General features: G+C 39.7%; 1 protein-coding gene across 3 annotated transcripts in view; it reads right to left on the bottom strand.

Annotated features, from left to right (window-relative positions):
* The window catches only part of DMD (dystrophin), a 1,058,866-nt gene that overhangs the window by 671,621 nt on the left and 359,771 nt on the right, over positions 1–27,474 (bottom strand). For all 3 annotated transcript variants that reach the window (XM_006881772.1, XM_006881771.1, XM_006881773.1), the window contains one exon: positions 23,166–23,355. In XM_006881772.1, the coding sequence (XP_006881834.1) occupies positions 23,166–23,355 (190 nt within the window). The remainder of the gene's footprint in view (positions 1–23,165; positions 23,356–27,474) is intronic.

Genomic DNA, 27,474 nt, shown 5'->3' with positions numbered 1-27,474 from the left:
GAGTGTACAAAAACAGCACTCTTCTACAATGTTTCAACACACAGGTGGTGCACACAAGGCACACATCATATGAATATAAAAAATTCTTTAAAGTTATGAATTTTTTAAAAATCCAAACAAATACCCGTCACTGCCATCTACTCACAGTGACTCACATGGTTGGTGGATTCAAAGCACTGACCTTTTCAGTTAGCAGCCTGATGTTACACATGATGCCACCAAGTTATCTCATCAACCCAAATAATGACAAGAATTTTTCTCAGGCAAAACAGAAAGTGCCAACACTTTCTCACAGCTGATAAAAAAAAAAAAAAATGTGGTCTCCACTCACCTCCACTTCTAAAACTGCAATAATGTACAACATTTCCCAGCCATTTGTGAAGCTATAGTAAAATATAAAAAGAGGATTTATGGAGTAAATCATTGGCAAGAATGCCTGGTCAAATGGTTCATAAATATCCAAGTCTCATTCTACTTGGGGTCATAGCCTTGAATTGAATCCAATATTGAATTGTTGAACTGGGAGCAAAGGATTGAGGTGAAATGTGTTGGCTCCAGAGAGCAGGTGAAACACTTCTTTCTGCAGGAAATCACTTTTTCTGTAACTCCCCAGGAATAATAGATTTTTTTAAAAAAATAATTTTTATTTATTGTATGCTGGTTTGCTTACAACGTTTGTATTCACTGTGTTTCACACCATCCTTCATTCATGTTGTGTTTTCATCCAGTGTTGGAGGCAGAGAAAAAAGGAAAAGGGAAATCTTTCAAGAACGTAAAGATTACCTTTAAAATGGCTTGGAAGATTGTAACTTCTAATAATAAAAAATATTGCATAGTCAACCAGTTAATCGACATCTCAAGGACAACCAGAAACGCAGGAGCAAACAAAAGTAATTTGTTTCTTTCTCACTATCAGGAAGCAGACATTCTTCTATCTAGACTAATGCAATCTTCAGCAGGTAATGATTTATGTCCCTTGTATTCATGAAACTCTTTCTCATAAGCAGCTATAATGGCTTCTTTTACCTCTACAGGGAATGCCTGATTTATGCACAGGCCTTTGTTCAATAACCTTTCTTTAAAGATTGATGCTGTTAAACATGAAAAAACATGTGAACTCTATGACATTTTATTTTAATGTAATTTAGAAAAACCATGTAAACTGCAAATGGACCTCATGTGGAATGAAAATCACATGCTGATAACCTAAATGATTTTGAATACTATTAATCTTTGACTAATACCAGAAATATCCTATTACAGGAATCGTGAAAGGTGTGAGAGAGACGGTAATAAAATTCATTTTAAAAAGAAATCGTAAATACAAGAGTAAGATTCTTTGATTCACCTGTTGTTAAGTGCTGTCGAGTCGTAGACGACTCACAGCAATCCTAAGAATGAAAGACCTACCCCTTCAATTAACAGCTTCAGAGTTTTCCAGCAGGAACAGGAAAATTTCTCTCTACCACATAAAGGTGTTATAATGTTTTGCCTTGAAAGTCTACCACGAAAGACCTCTAATCCTCAGAAACTCTTTGAGATTAGAAGAAAAGGTGAGGAGAAAGTAGCATGAAATTCTTTGACCTTTTCTGTGGTCAAACTTTTCCCTACCTCTTCTATTCTTTGTTTGGAGAAGGAAGAACTAAAATGACATGGGTTTTGTCTAGCTGCTGGTCAAGATCAAAGGAAGAGAGTACAGAACAGTCCCAGACATCTGTCTTCAGAGCTGGTACTGCAAAAGATACTTTTAAGACATTCTTTTTCCAATTTTATTGTCCTAGTGGTGAGACACTTCGCTGCAATCCCAAAGGCACACGATCGAGGCCACCAGCTACTCTGAGGGAGAAGGATAGGCAATCTCTTCCCGTGCAATTAATTAACTGCCTCTGAAACCCACTGAAGGGTCAGCTATGGGTCGATTCTGATTGATGGAACACAACAACAGCAAAATAAGTTAGCTCGCTTTGTAGACAGTCTGTAGGGAGTTGTTTTGCTACTTGAAAGGCAGCACCTATCTGGTGATTCAAATCCTCCTCAGGAGAAAGATGGGCAAACTCTAAAGCTCTTTTATAGGTTTTCCAAAACCCACTGATCATCAACTATGCGCCAGTTCTGACTCAACAGCAATGCGTTTGAGCTGTTACACCATTAAGGAGCTCTGAAGGCATAGTTGGCAACATGTCAGGTTGTTAACCATAAGGTCAGCTGTTCTAATCCACCAGGTGCTCTCCAGGAGAAAGATGGGCTGTCTCCCTCCATTCTGAGGCTCCCATTACAGCCTCAGAAACCGGACTGAGGGTCTCTATGAGTCAGAACCGAGTTTATGGCAATGGGTAAATTATACACCCTTGGTAAAATTTCCTACGCTGTTCAAATTGAGAAAGAGAAATTACTTTCACCAAAGATTATTTCTGGAAATCTCAATGTCTGATGTCTAGACGAAACACGAGGATGGTAAATCAATTTACTTCCCCAAGGAGGTCATTATGAAAGACAAAAATATCTCTTTTTAATTTAAGTGTAATAGATTTGTGCTTAAGGATTGGGATGTTAAGGTTTGTTTGTATCTGAATACTTGAAAGAATGTTTCAAACATGACTCAATACTGACATATAAAACTGAAAAGCTATCAAAGATTATTAATTTTTTTTTGTTAGAAAAGAGTATTAGTTTTAAAAAATCAACTTCAACATTCATGCTAGCCAATATTTTATATGTTGTTATGTGCTGTCGAGTTGCCTGTGACTAATAGCGACCCTATGTACAACAGCTCTACATCCTGCTCTATCCTGTGCCAACCTGTCTCCGACACACCTACCCCCATCACTCCAGTCACTGAATCAATCCACCTCATAGAGGGTCTTCTTCTACTACGCTGTCCCGCCACCCTCCCAAGCATGACGTCCCTCTCCAAGGGCTGATCTCGCCTTGCAACATGTCCAAAGTATGTCAGATGGATCTTTAGAATCCTTGCCTCCAAGGAGTAGCCTGGCTTCACCCTAAGAAGAACCTGTTTGTTTTCTTTTTTTTTTCTTCTGTTTGTTTTCTTAGCAGTCCATGGTATATTCAACACTCTTCTCCAGCACCACAGCTTAAAGGCATCAATTCTCCTTCTAGCCTCCCTAGTAATTGTTCAGTTCTCCAACAGCAAGTGATTGCAAAGACTATGCCCTGTATCAGGCACACCTTAGTCTCCAGAGTGACACCATTGCTTTTCAGTAATTATTAATTCATTTTTTAATTAATTAAGTAGTCTTAAGTAGTTTATCCATAGAAATCAAACAAGGATTGTGTCCTTTAAAAACAGACAGTGACTTAAAACATATCAAAGATTATTCATAGATATATAAATAAATTTAAGGACACTCTAGTGGCCTAACAGGGAAGGAATTATGCTGTCGCTTTTGTCTGGTGGTGTTGTGCATTATGTATTGCATTGCTAACTGAAAGATCTTCAGCTTAAACCCACCAGCCTCTAGTTTTATTCACATTTACAGCCTCTGGAACCTGATGGAGGTTGGAGCCGATTTGACAGCAGATGATTTTGATACACAGTTCAAATCCACAGCTGCTCCACTGGTGAAGGATGGGCAGTCTCCTTCCATGCAATTAACTGTCTCTGAAAACCCACTGGAGGGTCAGCTATGGGTTGGATCTGACTCTAATGTATACAACAACAACACACAAACTTGTGACATTGACTGTTTTATGACATGTATGAATTCATAACCGATTTCATGACAACCTGAGCAGGCTGTTGTCATCATTGCCTTTGACTCTTAGCAGAGGCAACTGTGAACAATTAAGAAACAAGTCCATGATTAATAAGTACCAGAATCCTGATTTAAACCCAGTCAGTCAGATCTCAGGCACTATAGAGCCTTTCTAATGCATTGTGCTGGTGCTGTGAGCTGGCCTCAAGGTGGATGTGATTCAAAGACCCCATGTACAAAAAAGAATGAGAAATTTCCTGACCCAATTTCATTCTCATAACTATCACTACCTTTGAGTTCACTGCTGTAATCACAATGTCAGTCCAGCTCATTGAGGGTTTTCCTGTTTTTTTGTTGTTTTTTAAAAAAGTTTAAAAAAATTATCTTTAATAAACATTTACAGAGATTTTGGATTTCCATTCATTCATTGCCTCACTTTTCTCCCTGCCCACCCCTCCCCACCAGTTCACTCCCCTCTCCGAAAAGAAAAAGGAAAATCCCTTCACTGTTATACAATTCCCCCACCCCTCACCCCGACTACACTTCTCTATGCAACCTTAATTCTGGATTCCTGTGCTAACAATAATACTCAATCATCTATCGTCTCTAATCTGTTCTTTCCCTCATCTGTTTCAACAGAGTATACATACTTTATCGAGTATACATACTTTATCCAGTTTTTTTTCTCAGTCTTACCCCAACCCTGATGTCAGACTGGTTTTAGTCCTAGGTCCATGATCCACCTTGAGTTGGTTTTTGTATATGGAGTGAGGTGTGGATCTTGCTTGAGTCTTCTACAGATAGCTTTCCAATTTTGTCAGCACCATTTGTTAAAAAGGCTGTCGTTTCCCCACTTAACTGATTTCATCTCCTTGTCAAAAATCAGTTGACCATACATAGATGGGCTGATTCCTGGGTTCTCAATTCTATTCCACTGATTTATGTGTCTCTCATTGTATAAGTACCATGCTGTCTTAACCACCACGGCAGTGCAGTGGGATTTGAAATCAGGGAGAGAGATGCCTCCTACCTTTTTTCTATTTTTAAGGAGTGTTTTGCTTATTTGGGGCTTCTTCTCATTCCAAATGAAACTGGAGATTATCTTTTCCATCTCCTTGAAGAATGGGATTGGTATTTGTATTGGGATTGCATTGAACATGTAAATTGCCTTTGGTAGTATTGCCATTTTCACAATATTGAGTCTTCCTATCCATGAGCAAGGGATATTCTTCCACTTCTCCAGATCTCTTTTTGTTTCTTGTAGTAATGTTTTGTAATTTCTTTGAATAGATCCTTTGTGCTTCTGATTAGATTTGCTCCCTACTATTTAATCTTGTGATTAGTTATTGTGAAGGGTATTGTTTTTTTCTTAGCTCCAGCTCTGCATTCTCTTTTTCACTGTAGAGAAATCCAACTGAGTTTTGTGTGTTGATCTTGTATCCTGCTCCTTTGCTGAACTGGTCAACCATGTCCAATAGTTTTCTTGCTGAGCCTTTAGGATTTTCTAAGTATACTATCATATCATCTGCATAGAGAGATAATTTTTCCTCCTCTTTTCCAATTTGGATTCCTCTTATTTCCTTCTCTTGTCTTATTGCTACTGCCAAGACTTCCAATACAATATTGAATAGGAGAGGTGATAATGGGAATGCCTTTATCCTTTCTCCATCGAGAACAATGTTGGCTCTCCGGTTTGTGTATATACTATTTACTATGTTGAAGAAATTCCCCTCTAATCCTATTCTGTTAAGTGAATGGGTGTTGGATTTTGTCAAAGGCCTTTTCTGCATCAATTGATAGGATCATGTGGTTCTGGTTCTTTGCTTTGTTAATGTGATAAATTACATTGATCGTTTTTCTTATGTTGAACCATCCTTGCATCCCTGTTATGAATCCCACTTTGTTGTTGTTGTTGTTTTTAAAAGATTTTCTACTTTAGCAAGCATGATGGCTCTCTCTGGGGACAGCCCCTCCTAATAACTTGTCCCAAGTGCACGAGACAAAGTCTTGCAGTCCTCACTTCTAAGGAGCATTCTGGTTGTCCTTTCAAGGTAGATGCATTCATTCTTTTATATATTTTTCTATTATTATTATTAATTTTAATGAACATTTACAGAGGTTTTGGATTTCCATTCATTCATTGTTGTACTTTTATACCTGCCTACCCCTCTCCCCAAGTTCACTCTTCTCTTTGAAAAATAAAAGAAAAAATCTTTCATTGTTATACAATCCCTCCCCTACAAGTCCACTCCACTCCACAGTCTTCGTTCTGGACTCCTGTCATGACAAAAGTACCTAATAATATATTCCTTTTAAACACTTTTCTCCCTCGTCTCTTTCAATGCAGTATACATAATTTATCCCATCTTTCTCATTCTCCACCCAATCACTATGTCAGTCCTGTTTTACAACAGTGGCATTATGGGTTCCTTTTTTTTTTTTTAATTTTATGTGCGTGTACCATCAACTTGGATCTGACTGGTACAGGAGGTGATTGCCCCTCCTTCTCCAGCAGAGCATTTGGTGGATTCGAACTGCATGCATTCGTTCTTATGACACTGCATGGTATACACTCCTCATTTTTCATCAGCACCACAATTCAAAGACTTCAATTGTTCAATCTCCCTTATAGATTGTCCAGCTTTCACATATGTCTGAGACCACTGAAAATACTATTGGCATTCTCTCCCTCAAAGTAACACCTTTGATTTTGAATAGTTTGTAAAGGAGTCTTTTGCAACAGATTGGCCCAAAGCAATCTATCCTCTGATCTCAACTGTTGTTTCCATGGCTGTTGACTGTGGATCCAAGGCAAATGAAATCCTTGACAACTTCAGTCTTTTCTTCATTCATTGTGATGTCTCTTATTTAAGCAGTTGTGAGGATTTTTGTTTCCTCTGTGTTGAAGTGTAATCTACACTTAAGGCGGTAACCTTTGCTCTTCATCATTATGTGCTTCAAGACCACTTTGATTTGAGCAGGCAAGATGATGTCATTAGCATTTGAGCTTGTTCATGAGCTTTTCTCTAATCTTGACTCTGCATTCTTGTGCATATAGCCAGCTTCTTAGATTATTTGCTCAGAATACAGATGGTGGAAGGATACGACCCTGGTGCACACCTTTCTGGATTTTAAACTACACAGGATCCCCTTGTATCAATCTAATGGCAGTCTCCTTGTCTATGTATGGGTTCTGCTCGAGTACAATTAAGTATTCTGAAATTCCTATTCTTCACAATGTTACTCATAATTTCTCAGGATTCACACAGTCAAATGGTTCTGCAGAGTCAATAAAGCATAGGTAAAAACCTCTTTCTGGTATCTGGTTTCATTCCAGGTTCATCTGACATTAGCAATGGCATCCCCCATTCCATGTTCTCTTGTAAATCTGTTTTGTATTTCTTGCAGTTTCCTCTTCTTGCACTATTGCAGCCATTTAAAAATTGTCTTCTGCAAGATTTTGCTTGTGTGTGATATTAATGGTATTGCTCGATATTCTATTGAACCATTTCTTCTAGTTGATTGGCCAGAGTCACAATTTAAACCCAAGCAGGCATGTCTCAGACACCACATTATGAAATCTATAGCCCCAACCCACTAATAGAGTATGTTGTTTTTTTAGATGTCATCAAGTCATTGTTTCCTACAATATTTGGCATAGAAAATGTAGCATGTTCTGTGCTGCCTCTATTCACTGAAACATCTCAACTGTTATTTCAATACCTGGAACCTTGTTTTTGGCCAATGTCTTTCCTTCAGTGTCACCAGTTCTTGATCATATGTTACTCCTTAAAATGGTGGTTCTAATATTCACAACAGTGTTATTCACTATCACAAGAGCATGCAAAAAGTTCAAATGTCTAACCATAATAAAATGGATTGAGAAATTAGGGTACATTCACACAGTGGAGTACTACACAGCATGCAAGAGCAATGATTTTGTAAATCACTACCTAACTTGGGAGGGACTGGAGTGCATTATGCTGAGTGAACTAACTCAATCCCATAAGGACAAATACTGTACAAGAACATTATTGTACAAATAGAAAGACAACTAGTAACACATGTATAAGGAGGGTGGGAGCAGAAGGGTGAGGGTGGGCAGGGGTAGGGGGAAGCGTAATCAAAGGGTCATATAATTTGATGGGTAGAGGGAGGGGTGGGTAAAGAAGGGGGAAAGACTCAGTGTGAAAAACAATGTACATGAATTTGTAAGTAAACCAGTAGAAAATAACATATTTATTTAAAAAAAATTGGTGGTTGTTCATAGGTTTGCTATGAGTCAAACTCACATAGCACCTATCAACAACAGCCACATAAAGGGACTGTGCAAATCAATATACTAGATGAAGTCCCTGCCGGTGCATATCTTATATTTTAATTACGATCTAGAGAGTGTGTTGTCACTGTTGTTTGGTGTCATCAGGTTGATTCTGACTCACAGCTATTACACGTGGAACAGAATGAAGCAGTACCCGGTCCTGTGTCATCCCCACAATGACTGCTCTGTTTGAGTACATTGTTGCAGTCATTCTGTCTATCTATCTTGTTGTTGTGGTTGCTTTGTACCCTTGAGTTGGAACCGACCCACAGCTGACTCTCCAGCAGGTTTTCAGAGGCAGTAATGGGAGGGGATTGCCCATTCTTCTCCTGCGAGCAGCTGGTGGCCTCAAGCCCCGTGCCTTCACATCGCAGTGCAGCTTCTTGCCACTAGACCAATAGAGCCCCCTTCAAAAAAAACTACCCTCTGAAAATCTTTGAAGAACATATCTAATCTTATTGAGGGTTCACTCTTCTTTATTGGCTCTTTACTTTATCAAACATGGCATCCTCTTCCAGGGAGTAGTTTCTCTGGATAACATGGCTAAAAGCTAAGAATTAGGAAACAAAATTTGAAATGGAAACCAGTGTACTGGATTAGAGCACTGTCGTGTGAAGAAATGACAAGATTTAGACTAGTAGTAAGAGAGGAATGTGCACGAAAAGGTTATGAAGGTACAATTGACCAGTATTCTAAATTACCTAAAACTAGAGTAAGAAGGGGACACTGAATGGCTTCAAATTTCTCTGAGATAAATAACAAGAAGACCTAGACTTAGTGTAAAAGACATGGCCTACTTGAGTCATATTAATTTTGTAATGTTTGTGAAACTCAAATGTCTCATGTCTGTAAGAAATGTAGGGTGGATACTAGAAAAAGAAAAAAGGTTTAAAGATTGGATTAAAGAGATGGACGGAAACTGTTTCCAGTTAAATGCCTTACCCATGATGGAGGCTTAGAGAGTGACTATAAAGTGAGATATCTAGAACAAAAAACCTTAGGTAAAGAAAGGAGAATTGGGAGGCTAGACTTGCTAGAGGGAGACAATTAGAAGCAAACAGCATCCCAGCAAATTAATAAGTAAGGCTTTTTTTCATTGTACTCTTGCAGACAGCAATAAAATGTGAATCTACTTCTATGGCCATGAAAATTTTGCAACCTGAAAAGCTGGACTTGATGAAGACGATGGTACCAATATTGGAGGAAGACTCAGCAACCACCTATGTTAAGCAGATGACACAACCTTGCTTGTTGAAAGTGAAGAGCGCCTCAAACACATGCTGCAGAAGATCAAAGACTACAGCCTTCAATGAGGTTTATATCTCAGCATAAAGATGATGAAAACCCTCACCACTGGATCAGCAGACATCATCAGAATAGATGGAGAAAAGTTTGAAGTCGTCAACAATTTCAGTTTGCCACAATCAATGGCCATGGAAACAGGGTTCAGAAAAAATTTCAAGAGATATATTGAGGTTCAATGTCAAGAAGACAAAGATTCTCACCACTGGACCAATTGGCAGCATCAGGATGGATGGTGAAGAGATTGAGATTGTTCACAGCTTTAGTTTGCTTGGCTCCACAGTCAACAGTCTTGGCACCAGCAGCCAGGAAATTAAAAGGCACATTGCCATGGGAAAGTCTGCTGTTAGGGACCTCTCCAAAGTACTGAAGAGCAATGGTGTCTCTCTGGAGACTAAGGTACATCTGATACAGGCCATGGTCTTCACAATCACTTGTTATGCATCAGAGAGTTGGACAATGACCAAGGAGGATAGAAGGAGAATTGATGCCTTTGAGCTGTGGTGCTGGAGAAGAGTATTGAGAATACCATGAATGGCTAGGAAAACAAATAGATTTGTCCTGGAAAGGGTTAAACCAGGTGGCTCCTTGGAGACAAGGATTCTGAAGCTCCGTCTAACATACTTTGGACATGTTGTGAGGAGAGACTGGACATCATGCTTGGGAGGGTGGAGGGACAGCGCAGGAGAGGAAGGCCTTCTATGAGGTAGATTGATTCAGTGACTGGGATAATTGAGATGGGAGTGTCAGAGACAGTGCGATTGGCACAGGACAGAGCGGAGTTTAGGGCTGTTGTACATAGGGTCGCTATGAGTCGCAAGTGACTCGACAGCACATAACAACAACATATTGCATTTGTAAAATCTTCTGTGAAAGACTTATTCAAAGTGTTGAAGAGCAAGAATATTAGTTTAAACAAAAAAGTGCACCTGCTCCAAGCGGTAGTCTTTGAAATACTTCCTATGTATGTGTAAGATGGACCATGAGTAAGGTTGACAGAGAAAGTACTGATGCCTTTGATAAAGTAACAAACCAATTTGTCCTGGAGGAAATGCAGCCCGGAGTCCCCTTAAGAGGCAGGGATTCTATTCTATTCTATTCTATTCTGTTCTGTTCTGTTCTGTTCTGTTCTGTTCTGTTCTGTTCTGTTCTGTTCTATTCTATTCTATTCTATTCTATTCTATTCTATTCTATTCTATTCCTAGCCTAGCCTATTCTAATCACATACTCTAGATGTGTTGTCAGGAGGGGCTAGTCCTTGGAAAAGGACATCATTCTTGGAAAAGCAGAGAATCAGTGAAAGAGAAGACGACCTCATTTGGATAAATTGACACAATAGCTGCAAAAATGGGCTTGAGCATGGTAGACACTGTGAGGAGGCCACAGGATAGGGCAAGGCTCAGATCTGTTGTTCACATAGTCACTATGAGTAATAGTCAATTGAATGGCATCTAACAACAACAAAAAATTCGACCTAGGTTCAAATATTGATCTTCACTGAGCCAAATGGCAGTGCTGTGATAGAGATTGCGGTTCTTAAAAATTTCATCTTGCCTGGCTCCATAATCAACACTCTTGGCACCAGCAGTCAAGGAATCAAAAGACTAATTTTGGCTCTGAAAAAGGCTACTGTCAAGGATCTCTCATAAGAGCTCAAGAGCAAGGATGTCAGTCTAGAGACTAAAGCACACCTGATTCAGGCCATGCTCTTCAAATTACCTTGTATCAGAGAGCTGGGCAATGACCAAAGATGACAGAAGAATTGATACCTTTGATTTGTGGTGCTGGAGAAGAGTATTGAACAAACCATGGACTTCCAAGAGAACAAACAGGTTTATCATGGAAAGAGTGAAAACAGGCTGTTCCTTGAAGGCAAGGATTTTCATCTCACATATTTTAAGCCTGTGGCCAGGAGGACCAGTCCCTGGAGAAGGACATCGTGGTGGAGGGACAGCGTAGGAGGGGAGGACTCCAGATGAGATGGATTGACATAGTGACCGAGGACATGGGGGTAGGTATGGTGGAGACACTGAGATTGGCTCAGGATAGAGCAGAGTTTTGTACATATGGTCGCTATGAATCACAAGTGATTTGTTGGCATATAACAATACAAGAGAAGTTACCTAATCACTAAAAATGTCAGTTGTTTCATCTGTAAAAAGAGCATTGTTATACCATGCCAGCAAAAATCTAGTCTACTGTCCTTTAAAGAGTAAATATTAAATATTTACTATTATTACTCATCCTAATAATTGAATAAACACATAGGTTTTTATGCCCAGAAAACAACAAAAACTGAGATAGGGTTTTATTTAAGTATTTATCATAATCTGTATTGACAAAGCTTAAATTAGTTGATTTTCAAGGAAGCAGTAACAGTCAAGTTATTTAACCTCTCTTATTCTAACCTCCTCAAACAAAAAGTGGAAATAAAAGCAGTACTGAAATCCAAAGTTTTCCGTGAGAATCATATTAAAAATGAAAAACACATCCACAATAAAACGGAAAAATTGAGTTAAAATTCTTTTTCTCATTATTAATTAATATAACTTGTGTCCACTAATTTTTCTAAAGTGTGCAATATTAGATTTATAGCTTCAGTTTGACTTTTGTTTAATGGTAATTCATAACATTAATAGAGACCTTTCACTTGAAGAGAGCGTTTTCAGAGTACTTTTGCATTTATTACCTCATAAGATTCTCACAAAAGTTCTGTGCGGAATAAAAGACATGGGTTATTAGGGGCTATCAAAACTGACTTTTCAGTATGTGCACTATCTCCTTACCTATATGGCCCTTCCTTCTGGTTTGTGGAAATATAGTTATAAAACTCAATGACTGAATTAAAAGTTATTCAGCTGAGAATTTCCCCTGGATTGTTCCAGATGATTGCTCACTTTGTCAATAATATCAGAAAAGTAGGTTATAAAATTTCTCATACATTTGATTAACATATTTAAAATCAGAGAGAGACTAGGAAAACATTGTAGAGAATATCATAACCTGTACAATCGAGTGACAAGTGACTAATTTCAACACATTGCTAATTCAGTTCTTGTTGTTGTGTTGTTATTAAGTGCCATGCAGTCGTAGGCAACTCATAGCAACCCTATGAATGAAAGACCTGAACACCTGTATATCTTGCATCTTTTCTCCACGTCCACAGAGTTTCCAGAGGCAAGCTTTTCGGAAGTGGATACCACTCCTGCTTCCAAGCTTGTTTTAATTGGGAAGCTCCACCAAACACTGTCCACTATGGGTAACCATTATCGCATTTGACACGTCAGTGTCACAGTGTTCAGCTTCACAGCAACCACGAGTTACCTCTGTACAGCAAATGGACAGACTAGTTCTGTGCCACTTAGAAGAATGTTTGACCAAAAACAATTAAAAGCAAGCCTGAGGGCCGCGGATTAAAGTCACCCACCTTTGGCTTAGTAGCATCACTGTCCACTACGCCAACTTAGTTCTCTCTATGCTGCTGCTGCTGTTGTTGTTAAGTGTTGTCGAGTCATAGGCGATTAATTTATTATTTCATCATTGGACACACACAGTAAAGAAGGCACTTAATATTGTCTACATTTCTGTTTCCTTTCTTCAGTGGATGAAAAATCAACCCTAAACACTGGTCCTCATTGACTCCCTTTTCATTGTTTTCATTCATTCTTTATTTTCTCTGGGGCCTAAGAATTTTAGAATCTCAAACTGGAACATAATAGTGGTGCAGTGAATGATCTGTGGCTTTTTCTAGCCATGGTTTTTGTAATTCTTCCCACATGACTGCTTAGAGCTATACAAATGGCAAGTGTTTGTGGCTCATCGTGGTGGATAGCTTGTCAACAATGTAAATAAGGCATATGACACCTTTGGGAAGGGACCATGCAAATAAGTAACATAGTAAACTAACCTGGGGATTGCTCAGCTTTGCCATCCTGCCAGACTTAAATTGAGCCGTCACAGAGAAAGGAAACAGGGGATCTTGCTAATGTGAAGAAATAGAAGGCAGTGAATACAGCACATGATTTTGGACTTGAGATCCCTGCTTGAGTCAGAGGCAAGAGAGCTGTGACCCTGGAGAGATAAGAGTGAGCCCATAAAACGGTGAGAGAGTATGATGAGACCATGAGATGAGACCGCAGCAAAGATGGCAGAAAGCAGGAGCCTCTGAGGTCAGAGGCTGCTACCTACCCTTAAGCTCCCTACACCATTTTCACAGCAGATAAGCAGACCGCTCTTGAATCCTTGCCTGCCGAGTACCATCATCCATAGTGCTGTGAATGTAGATGACCTTTTCATAGTAGCCATATGAGCTCAGGTTGCGTAGTAGTGAGTTATGTTGCCAACCCAAGTATACAAAGCTTGCACTCATCAGCCGAGAATGATGAACAATCTCCTCCCGTGCGATTCACAGCCTCTGAAAATCTGCTGGAAGGCCAGCTCTGAGTTTGCCCTGACTCAACGGCACATAACAAAATGAGAAGAAAAAAAAAAGGTCATGTTTCTATGAGAGAAGAAACTAATTGTCCTTACTGGAGAGAGTTTTTCATCACGACTTTGGATATATTACTCAAATGCTGCTGTTGTTGATAATTGCCTTCCAGTCATTGCCAACTGCTCCACAGGAGCCTTGAAAGTTGGGATCTTTCAGATGCAGCCCCCACAAGGCCTGTCTTCTGAGACATCTCTGGGTGGTTTCAAATTGCTAATCTTTCTAGGGCTCAACTACTTCTATCACCCAGGGAGCTGTGTGATGGCAAGTCTATCACAATTCCAAATACTTCTGCCTTTTTCACCATTAGAGCTTTGTTAATTCGCTGTCTTTCTTTGAACAAAGATAACATTCATTTAAGGCAATTGTATGGCAGTACTATTTTGGTGACATTTAGGCGTATTTCTAAGTGGAACATGGGTATAATCAATTAGTAATGTGCTGCTGTTAGGCACCATAGAGTTGATTTTTCTCATAGTGACCCTAGCGACAGAGTGGATTTGTCCCATAGAATTTTCGAGGCTGTCATCTCCACATTTACAGATCTGTCTGCCATGGAGTTGCTTGGTGAGTGTAAATTACTAATCTTTGAGTTAGAGGTCTATTACTTAACCACTGGGTCACTAAGGCTCCTTGGATTTGTGTATAATATCATTCACTTCTATGAGTTTCACATTTATAACCCCAAAATTTATCTCCAATAAAGACCTTTCTCTTAAGGTTTATAAAAGGTAATAGTCTCTCCTCTACTACTCAGTACGTGACAACAATTAGTCTACAAAACAAAACACCAAAGCCACTAATCACTCCCAGTGATCTTCTGTAATGTTTTTGAAGTTGTAAATCTTAGTGGGATAAGGCTATCACAGAGCAGTTAGTTGGTGGCTTTGAACTGCCAACCGTCAGGTTAACAGACCAACGCCTAATCCATTACACCATCAAGAACCTACTAATGTTGCTGTTGTTGTTATGTGTCGTCGAGTCGCCTGCAACTCATGGTGACCCTATGCACAACAGCCCTAAACCCTGCTCTATCCTGTGCCAATCTCATCGTCTCTGACACACCTATTACCATTATTACCCCAGTCACCGAATCAAACCTTCTCATCTAGGGTCTTCCTCTCTTGCACTGTCCCTCCACTCTCCCAATCATGACGTTCCTCTCCAAGGACTCCTCCTTCTTTGCGACATGTCCTAAGTATGTCAGACAAAGCTTCAGAATCTTTGCCTCCAAGGAGCAGCCTGATCTAACCCTCTCTAGGATGAACGTGTTTGTTCTCCTAGCAGCCCATGGTCTATTTAAAACTCTTCTCCAGCACCACAGCTCAAAGGCAGCAATTCTCCTTCTATCATCCCTTGTCATTGTCCAGCTTTCTGATGCATAACAAGTAATTGTAAAGACTATGGCCTGGATCAGGTGAACCTTAGTTTTCAGAGCGACATCGATGCTCTTCAGTACTTTGGAGAGGTCTCTGACAGCAGACTTACCCAATGCAATTCGTCTCTTAATTTCCTGGATGCTGGTACCAAGATCACTGGTTGTGGAGCCAAGAAGACTAACAATCTCAATCTCTTCACTATCTATCATAATGCTGACAAATGCCCCAGTGGTGAGAATCTTTGTTTTCTTGATGTTGAGCTTCAATCCATATTTAAGACTGCAATCCCTAACCTTCCACAGCAAGCGCTTCAGTTCCAGCAAACAGGGTTGTGTCATCTGCATAGCACAGATTATTGATGAGTCTACCTGCAATCTTGATGCCACCTTCTTCCTCGTAAGGCCTAGCCTCCCAGATAGTCTGCTCTGCATATAGATTGAAAAGATATGGAGATAGGACACATCCCTGGCATACAACCTTCCCAATTTTGAACCATGCAGTGCTTCCTTACTCTGTTCTGATGACTTCCTCCTGGTCTCAGTGTAGGTTTCACATAAGCACAATCAAGTGTTCTGGAATTCCCATTCTTCTCAGTCAGCCAGGAACTTCAAAACTCCTCATACTCTTGACTTCCACAACTGTTTCTTCTCTAACAGTTCTTCTCAAAGAGTCTGCAAACTCTTCACTGGGTCAAGCAAAGAAGGAAGTGGCTTGTGACTTCTCATTTAACCTCACATTCTCTCCTCACCTCTGCCTCTCAATGTGTGCATCAGAATGTTGATTGTACTTCCAAATAGTTCACACATCTGTTTAATTTTCTCAACCACCTCACCTGAATGATTATCTCTTTATTGAAGTAGTATAGAAATAACTTTCTAACTGGTATGCCCATGTGTGGGGCTCCTATCTCTCCAATTCAATCCCCTTGCAACCACCAAAGGGATTATTCAAAAACATTACCCTGGTTATTTCATTTTCTTCATTAAAATTATGCTGTGACTTTGCAAAGTCTGCAATGAGTACTATGCAAACTCTTCAAAATGGGTGGCAAGTAGAATGGTGAGTATAGTATAGACTGAAAATTCTCTAAGGGCAAAACTCTGCACTTCTGGAGGGAATTTTAATTTTTTTTAAATTTTATCCTGGTTTACTTATAAAGTTCGTATATGCTGTTTCTCACACTGGATCTTTCCCTTTTCCTTTACTCACCTCTCCCTCCACCCATCAAATTCTGTGACCCTATAATTAAGCCTTCTCACCCCAACCCACCTTCACCCATCTGCTTGCCCCTCCCTGCCTCGGATCCTCATACTCATTCTACAATAATGGTCTTACACAGTATTTGTCCTTACAGGACTTAGTTAGCTCACTTAGCATCATGCGCTCCAGTCTCTCCCAAGTTAGTCATTTACAAAATCACTGCAGAGCTCATCTAACATTTCACTACAGTACTCATCACAGTAGGGAGATCTGGTGCTTAGTGGCAAGAAGTTGTGGTGCAATCCCAAAGGCATGTGGTTTAAGTCCACCAGGATGCTCCACGAGAGAAGGGAGAGCAATTTCCTCCCGTCCAATTAACTGCCTTTGAAATCCCACCAGAAGGTCAGCTATGAGTTGGTTCTCACTAGCTGGGACACAACAACAATCCATCACATTACTGTAATTTCATCTTCATGTGTTTCTCCTTACCTCTGGAATATGAATCTCTCAAAGGCAGAAATCCTATCGCAACACAAATCTTTTGAACATGTGCAATGTAAAGACTCAATCTGTGCGTGCGCACACACGCACACATGCACAAACGTACAGAAGCAACTGACACTGAAGTTTCATAAAACAAAAATGACCGGGTGGGAAGGGAGAAAATTGCGGCAATGAATGAATGGAAATCCAAAAACCTCTGTAAAAAAAAAATTATAAAAAAATATATACAAGCCATTATTACAAGAAAAAAAAAAAGAGTTGCGGAATCCGCCACTTTCCTTCCCTCCCACTGTATTCTACTGTGGTCTATTCCACTCTATTTAACAAAAGTAGTTGGATATTTCTTAAATTGATTCCACAACTCAGTACTGGGTCTGACCTATGCTTACAAGAGCATCGTTCTTTGCATATTTGTATTGTTAATTCTAATACCATGCTAGGCACCTGACAGTTGTTTAATAAAGATTTGCTGAATTAATCAAAGGCCTCAGGGATTTAATGTATATAGAAGAAAGTTTTATATATCCAGAGCAGTAGGTAATCATCACCAGGTAAGAAAGTATCAAGATTCAATTTTAGATACTAATCAAAACAGGAAGATTAAAAAAAAAAACAAAACCACACAACCAGAAACCACACACACATATAAAAAACAATCCAAATGACACAAACAGAAAGAAATACATTAAAAAAGGCAAAGACAGACACACATAATATTTTCTTTGTAGAATTAGAGAGCTATAGACGCTCTTTCTGTTGTAAAATCCTCCAGGAAATATGATAATCCAGATTATTCTTGTCAGCTGCTGATGGTGCATTCTTTCCTCTTCCTGTGGACGTAACCAATGGACTAAGAGTTTATATTTTTTTAACAATGAAGTTACATCTCCAAATTCAATAATCTTGTGAGAGAACACTAAGACATTTTAATCAGTGTACAGGTGCGCTCAGATAGACAATTCAAAGGTTTCAAACTTGTACTTGTTTATCTGGAATGCATTTATTTAGCAGAAGAGATTTTATAAAGAAGGAAGTGGGAGGAGACATGGGTTAGAAATAGGATTGAAGGAGCAGGGAGGCTGAGGGTGTGTGATGGAATTACAGCGTCACAGAATTTGGGGGATGGAGGGAGAGAGCAAAGGAATTAGGAAAGATCCTCCAGTGGGGATCTGAAAAGACAGGGTGATAGTAGGCGCAAATCAAAGGCGATTAATTTTATGAGACACAATGTACAGGAATGATTGTAAGAAACACAATGTGAGGGGAGCTCTGGAGCTCTGGTGGCCTAGTGGTAAGGAGATGCAACTACAATCGCAGAGGCGCATGGTTCGAATCCACCAGATGCTCTGTCGGGGAAGGAGGGTCAATCTCCTCCTGTACCAGTCAGATCTGATTTGGCGGTACACTCACACAAAAATAATAAAAATGTAAAAAAAATAAAAAAAGAAACACAATGTCAACTAAAAAAAACAACAACCCTCAAATAACAATAAAATATTTCAAAAAAAAAGGACTGAAGAATTTAACAATTGGAGAAATCTCGCCCTCATCAGGGATAAAGAAATCTCAGATAGTTTTCATTTCTTAGTTTCTTCTGAGGAAAAAAAAAGCCCTTAATTGTATCATCTTTATGACAATGCCTCAGTCCTGCTTCCCGTATCCACATACCTATTTTTTTTTTCTTACGAATTAAGACTATAATAATCTCGGAGTAGTGCTTGGATAATGAAATTATAGAATTAAAAATTCTTGTGAAATATAAGTCAGTAAAATCCAGTCTTTCTCTTTTCAGTTAGGTCTGCATTCTTCTATGCTAGAACTTGGACCTTCACATTGTTTTATCAACTGTCTTAGGCCCAGAGGAGGAAATCATTTGGACACTGAAAGAAGTGGGTTAAATAGAAAGAAGAGCTCTTCATTTTCAGGATAAATTTGCAATTTAAAAATTCCCAAGATGTCATCCCTTAGGGCTTTATATGGTGTTCTATAAATATATAGGCTTAACATATCCAGTTAGACTATCAGAAATAACAATATTTATAAGAAAAAAATCCCCTCATCCTGATATACAAGGGCAATCATAATGTCCTTGTTTTTTGTAAAGCAAGTATATAATATGTTTTTCTCATATAATGAGGTGGGAGAAGGATGGGCAATCTCCTCTCATGCGAGTAAGTGCCTCTGAAAACCCACTGGAGGGTCAGCTACGGGTCAGTTCTGACTTGATAGTACATACCACCACCACCACCACATAATGAGGCTCATCTGCATGACTGAAAATTGGTAAAGGGATGTGTCAGGATTGTATCCTTTCATCATACCTATTTAATCTGTATGCTGAACAGATCACTTGAAAAGCTAGACTATATCAAGAAGAATGTGGCATCAGAACTGGAGTAAGGCTCATTAGCAATCTGAGTCATGAAGATGACACAGCCTTGCTTGCCGAAAGGGAAGAGAAATTGAAGTAGTTTGCTTTTCTTCAACGCCAGAATGGATGACACCTCAATATAAAGAGAACAAAAATCTTCACAACTGGACCAATAGGAAACAGCATGATAGAGGAAAGGAGTGACGTTGTCAACAATTTCATTTTACTTAGATCCACAATCAACACTAATTGCTTCAGTGAAAATAGTAGACGTGAAAGCAAGTAATGACTTACTTTGGGGACATCTGCTGTCAAGGATCCCTTTAAAGTGGTAAAGATCAAAGGTGCCAGTTCAAAGAATGACCTGCTTCCAAGGCAAGTCAAAGTTGGACAATAAACACAGAAGACCAGAGTAGAACTGGTGCCTTTGAATTGTGGTGCTGGAAAAGAACAGTGAGTATACCATGGATGGCCAAAGGAACATATATATATCTGCGATGGAAAAAAGTCCAGCCACTGTACTCCTTGGAGGCAAGAATGGTGAGACTTCATCTTACATACTTTGGGCATGTTGACAGGAGAGGCCAGTCTCTGGAAAAGGACAACATGCTTGAAAAGGTGGAAGAGAAATGGGGAGGGACACTTTCAAAGTGAGATCAACTGCTATAGTGACCCCAACAATGAAGTTGAGTACAGTGAAGATTGTTAGGATGAACTGAGTAAGGTTTAGATTCACTGTACGTAGGGTTGCTATGAGTCTGAGTAATTCACATCTTACAACAGCAGCAACATAATGGGGACATTCTAATAGCTTCAGAAAGGAAAGAATCAGATGGATTTCTTTCAGGAACCATATGCTAGTCAATGCAGGTATGCTTCCTGTTCTTAGTTTCCCTCTAGTCTATTAATTCATTCTCAGGGAAACCCAGTGTGCAGCAGAACTAAATGCTGCCTGGTCTTGCACCCCGCCCCCAGACCAGTTATATGATTTGGCTTTTGTGCTCCAAACAATTTTCACTGGTTCATGTGCAGAAGGAGAGCCACAGCATTGTTCTCCTAGCCTGTCTTAGTCTAGAAGCTCCACTGCACCCTGTCCAGCATCACAGCCACCATGCTAGCCTCCAATAACAGATGCTAGTAACTGTGCATGAGGTACATTAGGTGGGAATCAAACCCAGGTCCCCACGATGAAAAGTGGTAATTCTACTGCAATCTTCTCTAAGCTTGCCGAATCCATGCACCATGATTTTTGTTATGATAATTAAACTTCCTGTGGCACGATTATGGATTGAGTGATAGGCAGTTCAGCAAAACTCTAATTCTTTGCCATTTAGCCAGAACTGATTCATAGCTGACCTCCAACAGGCGAATCAGGCTGTAAATCACATGGGAGATTTCCCATCTTTCTCCCTTGGAGTTGCTGGTGGATGTGAACCACCGGAGAGGTACACCCTTCAAGTTAGTAGCACAGCACCTTATGGACTAAACCACCAGAGCTCCCTTTATACAAAACAACTCTTTGACAGATACGGAGAAAAACATTTTGTGAAGGTTCACAACGTTAACTTCCTTCAGCAGCATTTGTAAAATATCTCACTGCTAACCCAAAGGCATGTGGTTCGGATTCAGCAGCTGCTCTGAGAGGGATAGAGGGTCAGTCTCCTCCTGTGTGATTTACAACCTCTGAAAACCCACTGGAGAGTCAACTATGAGTCTTTATCTTCTGGATGGTACTAACAACATCACAACAACAACTCATCACGACTTTGAGGGAGGGAGGGAGGCAGGGATACATATATAAGAATCTTGAGAGAGATGCTTCTCTGGAGGGGCATTTGCAGTTTTGTTTTTTTAAATGAATACGTAAGAACTCTTCTTGCTCTACAGTCTGAATCAAACAATGCAACTTGCTTTTTCAAATGAAATGAAGAGGCATACCATTACACTTTTCCCTTGCATGCTTATTCTAGAAAAATCCTTTTGTTCAAAATGAAAATTCATGCTCAGAGGGGAGCAAGCAAGCATTTCCATTCAGCTGAAATACTGAAATTGCAGGTAATCTCCAAAGCTATGCTGTTTTATTTACTTTTACATTTGGCATTTCCATTTGATGCTTTTAAAGCCTGTATCTTGATTCAATACTAACCATGGAAAAGGCACCATTAGCAATAATCGATAGTTCCAGTCGTTTACAGGTTTTGCCATGGCACGTCCAAATCTTTCATCAATGAGCCATTATTCAACTATCTAACTAAAAGTTCTAGCTGGCTATAAATGTCATCCTTTATCTATAAAATGTACTTTAAACTGCAGGCAACCAGAATTTACAGAGGAGAAAAAAAAATTATACACAACAAACCCAAAAGACAACAATATTCACTGAGAGGGAATGAGAAATTGTCTCTGTTTTTAAACCATTTTGGATCCTTAGTCCCACTATGGTTATGGGGGAAATGATGCCCTTAAGGTTTTCAGGAACTCTAATGGAGCTTTTGAAAAGGAATATGTTTTTATGAATAATAATAATAATAGCAAACACTAAGAAGTTTAGTTGATAATCTCTGTTTTTTAACAAGATCAGAAATCTAAACACAAAATGTCTTTTATCCTCCATTCTTTCATAGTAAGTGTAGTTAGGATATAAGAATATTTCTTTTTCTTTGGTGACTCTAAATGTTTCGGTCTCTGAGCATCAGAAATTTAAGCATAAACCTTCATTACATTGTACTGCAGATATAAGGACAATGCACATGTGAAATAGATGCAGTGCTCAAAGAGAAAATTTTAGAGGGCATTTTTACTCAACCTCTAGTTTCAAATTATTTTCTTAGTGATTTGATTAATGTTTTTCCAGGGTAATGTGATATGCTAAAAATATCCACATAAGTAAAATTTTACTATTCTCCTAACATGGCTGAAGAGAAAATGTGAAACACACACACACACACACACACGTATACACAACCTAGGTGGTTTTACAGGCACTTATAAAGTGAAATAAAATTTTACTTATGAAATATCACAGGGAAAAAAATTTATAGCAGTAGATTGTCTCACCATTCATCTATGAGTGACTACAATCTATATGTGCATTGCTTTTACAGTCTATCACATGCAGCAGGAGACATCTTCAAGGATAAAGTCAGGTACCATTACCAACAAACTACCTGCAAGCGATAAAACCGACTCAACGCACACTGTCGAGGAGCAGGCAGGGTCAGGGGAGGAGATAAAGCAGAAATGATAAACTCAAGAGGAAGCAATAAATTGCCACTGCCATCTTCTCTATGCACATGAGTACCCGAGCAAAACAAGGAGTTCAAGACGGGAGGGGGAAAGGGAAGTGAACGACGAAGAGGAACAGCAAGGAAGAAAGACCACAATGGTGGCACAACTCCAAGAACCTAGTCAATGCCACAAAATTGTTCATGGAGAGGCAACAACAATCCTAGATAACTAAAGTGTAGGAGGAGGGGCGAGCTCCTGGACAATTCATACGCATATCGTCCTTGTCAAATGTTAAAAAGAAAGGCTGGGCCTTCTCTGGTGGTTCAAATCCACCTGCAGCTCCTAGGAGAAAGATGAACGTCATCCTCATTCTTCTCCCCTGGGACTTAAGAGCCTCTGAAAAGCTATGAGCAAGTTCAGACTCGCCAACAATGGGTGAGCGTCCTTGTCAAAAATACCTGCTGTCCAGGAAGAGCAGGGGTCAAAAGGAAACAAATAACTTTCCATTCTCCTCCTTGTCCAAATGCTTCTATATAAAAAGTAGTAGAACTCATTCTTGTTTGTTATCCACATCACTTATAAGTGCGACTAGGAACAAAATGCCAAGAATTGTTCGGCCGGATTCACAAGAAAGCTAAAGTGGAAATGCTTGACTTACTTGCCATTGTTTCATCAGCTCTCTTACGCCCTTGGAGTCTTCCAGAAGCCGCTCCTTATGGGTGGCATCCTGCAGGACATTGGCTGTTGTCTCAGCTTCGGTGAGCCAGGCAAGGAACTTCTCCAGGTCCAGGGGGAACTGGTGCAGCAGTCTCTGAGTTTCTTCCAAAGCTGCCTCTCGCTCACTCACTCTGCAAAGAAACAAACAGCCAAATGCAGTTCTCCTCCAGTATCACAATGATGTACCCAACAGAACCCATGAAGAGAGCTAATGGAGATGGAGGGACAGTACTGTTATGATCTCAACCAATGAGTGGGCAGTGGCTAAAACTCCTCTTAACAACAACAAGGAGAAGAAGAACTAGAACATCTTGCAGTTCATTTACTTCCCTTTTACTTGGGCTTCTGCATTAGGCAAAGCACATGAGAGTATCTATTAAACAAGGACTGATAATTGCAGATTTCTACAAATCCTCCACCGCCAAAGGCGTTAAAGATAGCAGAAATTTTGGACCACAGGAAATGGAATTTCAAAAGCAGTACCAATTTTTAATGTTCTAGGTTTTTTTTGAGGATTAATTTTGAAAGCTTAACTTTAATGGGCTACCAGAGTTGAAACTTATCTTTACAGGTAAAACTCTACAATGCCTACACTATGCATTCTTTGATGTCACTCCAAGACAGGCAACGAGGATTGGAAAGGCAAAGAAAACAGTCAAGAAAATATGAAACTTGGGTGGAAAGTTAAACACTGGAGGGAAAAATAAAGGAGATTAAAGGGCAAAGAAGGAAAATGGGACAAACACAGAAAGAATACTTCTTTGAAACCATAGAGTAACGTGTCATTATCTATGACACTGGTTTATTATTATTATTGTGTTAGCTTTCAGTGCCCGATGGTCATAGAACTGAGAATATTTTCCAAAAGAAAATATATAGGAAAAGTAGAGAACTAGAGTCTTAAAAACTACACAGCTGTAGGCTCAAAACCCAATGCTCCTTAGGAGTTGGGTGATACGTTAAGTTACTTAATCACTCTTCTCAGTTTCTCATTTGCTATGCCTGTTGCCATGATAGAATTAAAATACACGAACTCATCTAAAGTTGAGCACATCACATTTACTACACACACACAGACAGTTGTCGTCTAGTTAATTCCAACTGATTACACTATCAATACAACAATATCAGGTGCATGTCTTAGTACATCGGAGTCGAAATGTATTCTATAGGACTTACAATGGACATCTGTTTAGAAGTAGATTGCCAGACCTTTCTGTGGGTGGACTTGCACAGCAAGATTACTGAAGACCTCTCATGAACTCACACTCACTGCTTTTGACTCACCACTGACTCATACCAGCCCTCCACGGAGTTTCTGAGGCTGTAAATCATAAAGGAAAGAGAGTTCCCCTTCTTTCTCTTGGGAAGCTGCCAGTGGATTTGAGTGCAACCTTTGAGTTAGCAGTGCAACTTACCAAGGACTATGCCCCCTTCATGAATTAAAGCCATTATAAAAAAATAAAAAATGTTACTTCTCTCCCCCGAACATCTCATTCTCTCATTCCTCTAAATTCACTAATGGAACAGAAATCTAAAAGAATATTTTGATTTTCTGATGCTAGAGATCAGAATGCCTGTATGTGAGACACACACACATATGCCCTCAGCAAACATGTCTATAATAAGAGTGCAGGAGGGAAAATTGCCTTAGGCAGCAACAGTCCCATCTAAAGAGAGTCAGGTAAATTTTGTCTGCAAGGACGAAATTAGTACTCTATTTAAATGCTTTATTTGCCTTCTATTACTACACAAACACTTTCTGGGATTAAACATAAGCTAAAAATGGATTTTAAAAAAATTGAACACTTGAATATGATACACACTGCTTGTTAAGAGGTGATTGTCAATAATTATGCAAAACTGCAATTTATTTCAGCAGCAAGTTTATCATGGGATGTGCAAACCAGGCAATAAACAACCCCTGCCAAGCTACCGGCAGCAAAGCCCCCAGAAGGGCTGTTTATTCATCATGGGTGAGGTTTTTGCTGAGCACACAGTCTTCCACAGTGCAGTTTCTGTGCTCATACTGGATAAAAATCTTCTGTCTGCATTAACCAGTGAAGGGCAGAATAGGTTTATGAGAACGCAGCTATTGGGGAAAAGTAAACATTGCCCTATGCTGTGCATCAACTTCTGAAGTGCTAAACGGAGCTCTGGTGGTATAGTCTGGAGGGAGTTAGCACTGCTAACTTCAAAGGTCGTGCCACTCTGGTGGCTGGAGTCCACCCGTGGCTCTGAGCGGAAAAGATGGAAATCTTCTCCTGTGTAATGTGATTCACAGCCTCTGAACATTTACTGAGGAGTGAGCTATGAGTTGATTTCGACTGGAGGGCAGTAAGTCTGAGGATTTCGGTGTTTTGTCACTTTTTTTGGTTTTTTTTTCTTTTTTTTTTAAAGTGCTCAAGAGTCAGGATAAATTTCAAGAATAAGATGCACAGGATTAAAGCCAACATATTTTCTATTTCCCCCCATGCATCTGAAAGTATGACAATGAATAAGGAAGACTGAAGAAGAGTCGCTGTGTTTGTACTGTGGTGGTGGCAAACATGAGTGAGTATCCCAGAGACTGCCAATGGAGCAAACAGGTTTTTCTTGGAGGAAGCGCAACGAGGGTTCTTGATAGAGGCAAGGATGGTGGAAATGTCAAGGGGATGACTGCCAAATGTGCCCAGGGGCCTCTTTGAGTAAGAGTTAGATAGTTCTGACTCGGATATAAGACACTGCTATAACAAAGACACTGGCATTGGGTGAGAGCAAGGGAAAGAACTATCAATGGGTCAGGAAAGCATGACTCTATCCTTATCTTACATATGAGAGAGAGAGAGTGAGAGTGTGTGTGTGTGTATATATATATATCTATCTATATCTATCTATCTATCTATCTATCTATCTATCTATCTTCAGTGGGGGCCAAGTTTACTCGGCATTACGGTGACACACAGTTCCTGATGGATTTGTAGTGGCCCTTGGGGCCTGCTCTTGTTATCCCATTTTTTAAAAGCTGATTCTGTTTCCCTTATGTTGTTCTGTCACCATTTCACACCACTGTCCAGAACAACTTCTGATTTCTTTACCTTTTTAGCGTTTCCTTTGCCATTCCCTACTAAAATGTTATTTTGCATACTTTGAGGATGCTGTCAGGAGGGGGAGGGCCTAGTGCTTAGATAAAGATCATATGCTGGGAAAGGCTGAGAGTCCAGAGTGGAAGACTCTCAATGGGATGGAGTGACACGTGAACTACAATGATGAGCACAAGTATGGTGGAGATAGGAATTGTAGTCAACTCAACGGCACCTGACAACAGTAACAGATCAACTCTGGGGAGCTCTGTGGCATAGAGTTACAATGATAATTACACTGGTAATTCATAAAGCTCTACCTCTCTGACAGTTCTAATTCATCAGGAACTCTATGGGGAAATAGAGACAGTATCTCATGTGAATTAAGCCTCAGAAGCCCAGTGGAGGGTCAGCTGTGAGTTGGTTCTGGACCATTAAGGTGAATATAGAGGGGCAACTATAATTATATATACTGCATTGAAACAGATGAGGGAGAGAGGGGCAACTATAATTATGTATACTGCATTGAAACAGATGAGGGAGAGAACTGTTTAAAAGGGATATAGGATTAGGTGTTATGGTCATGACCCGAGTCCAGAACAAAGGATGCATAGTGGAGGGGACTCAGGAAGAGGGAATGTGTAACAATGAAAGTACAACAATGAATGGAAATCCAAAATCTCTGTAAATGTTCATTAAAATGAATAATAATAGTAAGTGTATAAAAGCCCAAAATGGGAAGAGAATGGGGCTGGGGGGCAAAATGGAGGGAGGGAGGAAGGGAAGTCACTGGGATACCATAGTTTGGTGGTGGTGGTGTGGGGATTAGGAAAGATCCAATGAAGGCTGGAAAAGATGGGGTAATAGTAGGCATAGATCAATGGTAATGTACGGGAATGATCCTATGAAACGCAGTGCGAATGAAGGAATGTGTGAAACCCTATATACATGAATGAAACACAATTTGTATGAATTTTGAATGCAAATCAATATAAAATTTTAAAAATCGCTAAGAGAAAGAGAGATGGTAATATGCGCACACAGGAGAGAGAGAGGAAGGAAGGGAAAGGGAGGGAGGGAAAGAGAGAGAGAGAGGGAGATAGAAATTGACACTAATATCTCCTACCTGAAAGGTATGCACAGTGTTTTAATTATGCAAAAAGGTAGTTAATTCAGTCTCAGGTAGGT

The sequence above is a fragment of the Elephantulus edwardii genome, unplaced genomic scaffold, assembly GCF_000299155.1.
Source record: "Elephantulus edwardii isolate Elephantulus edwardi_28Jun2011 unplaced genomic scaffold, EleEdw1.0 scaffold00016, whole genome shotgun sequence".
Classification (NCBI taxonomy): domain Eukaryota; kingdom Metazoa; phylum Chordata; class Mammalia; order Macroscelidea; family Macroscelididae; genus Elephantulus; species Elephantulus edwardii.
The sequence above is the reverse complement of the archived record's forward strand: the minus strand, read 5'-3'. Positions and strand labels throughout refer to the sequence as shown.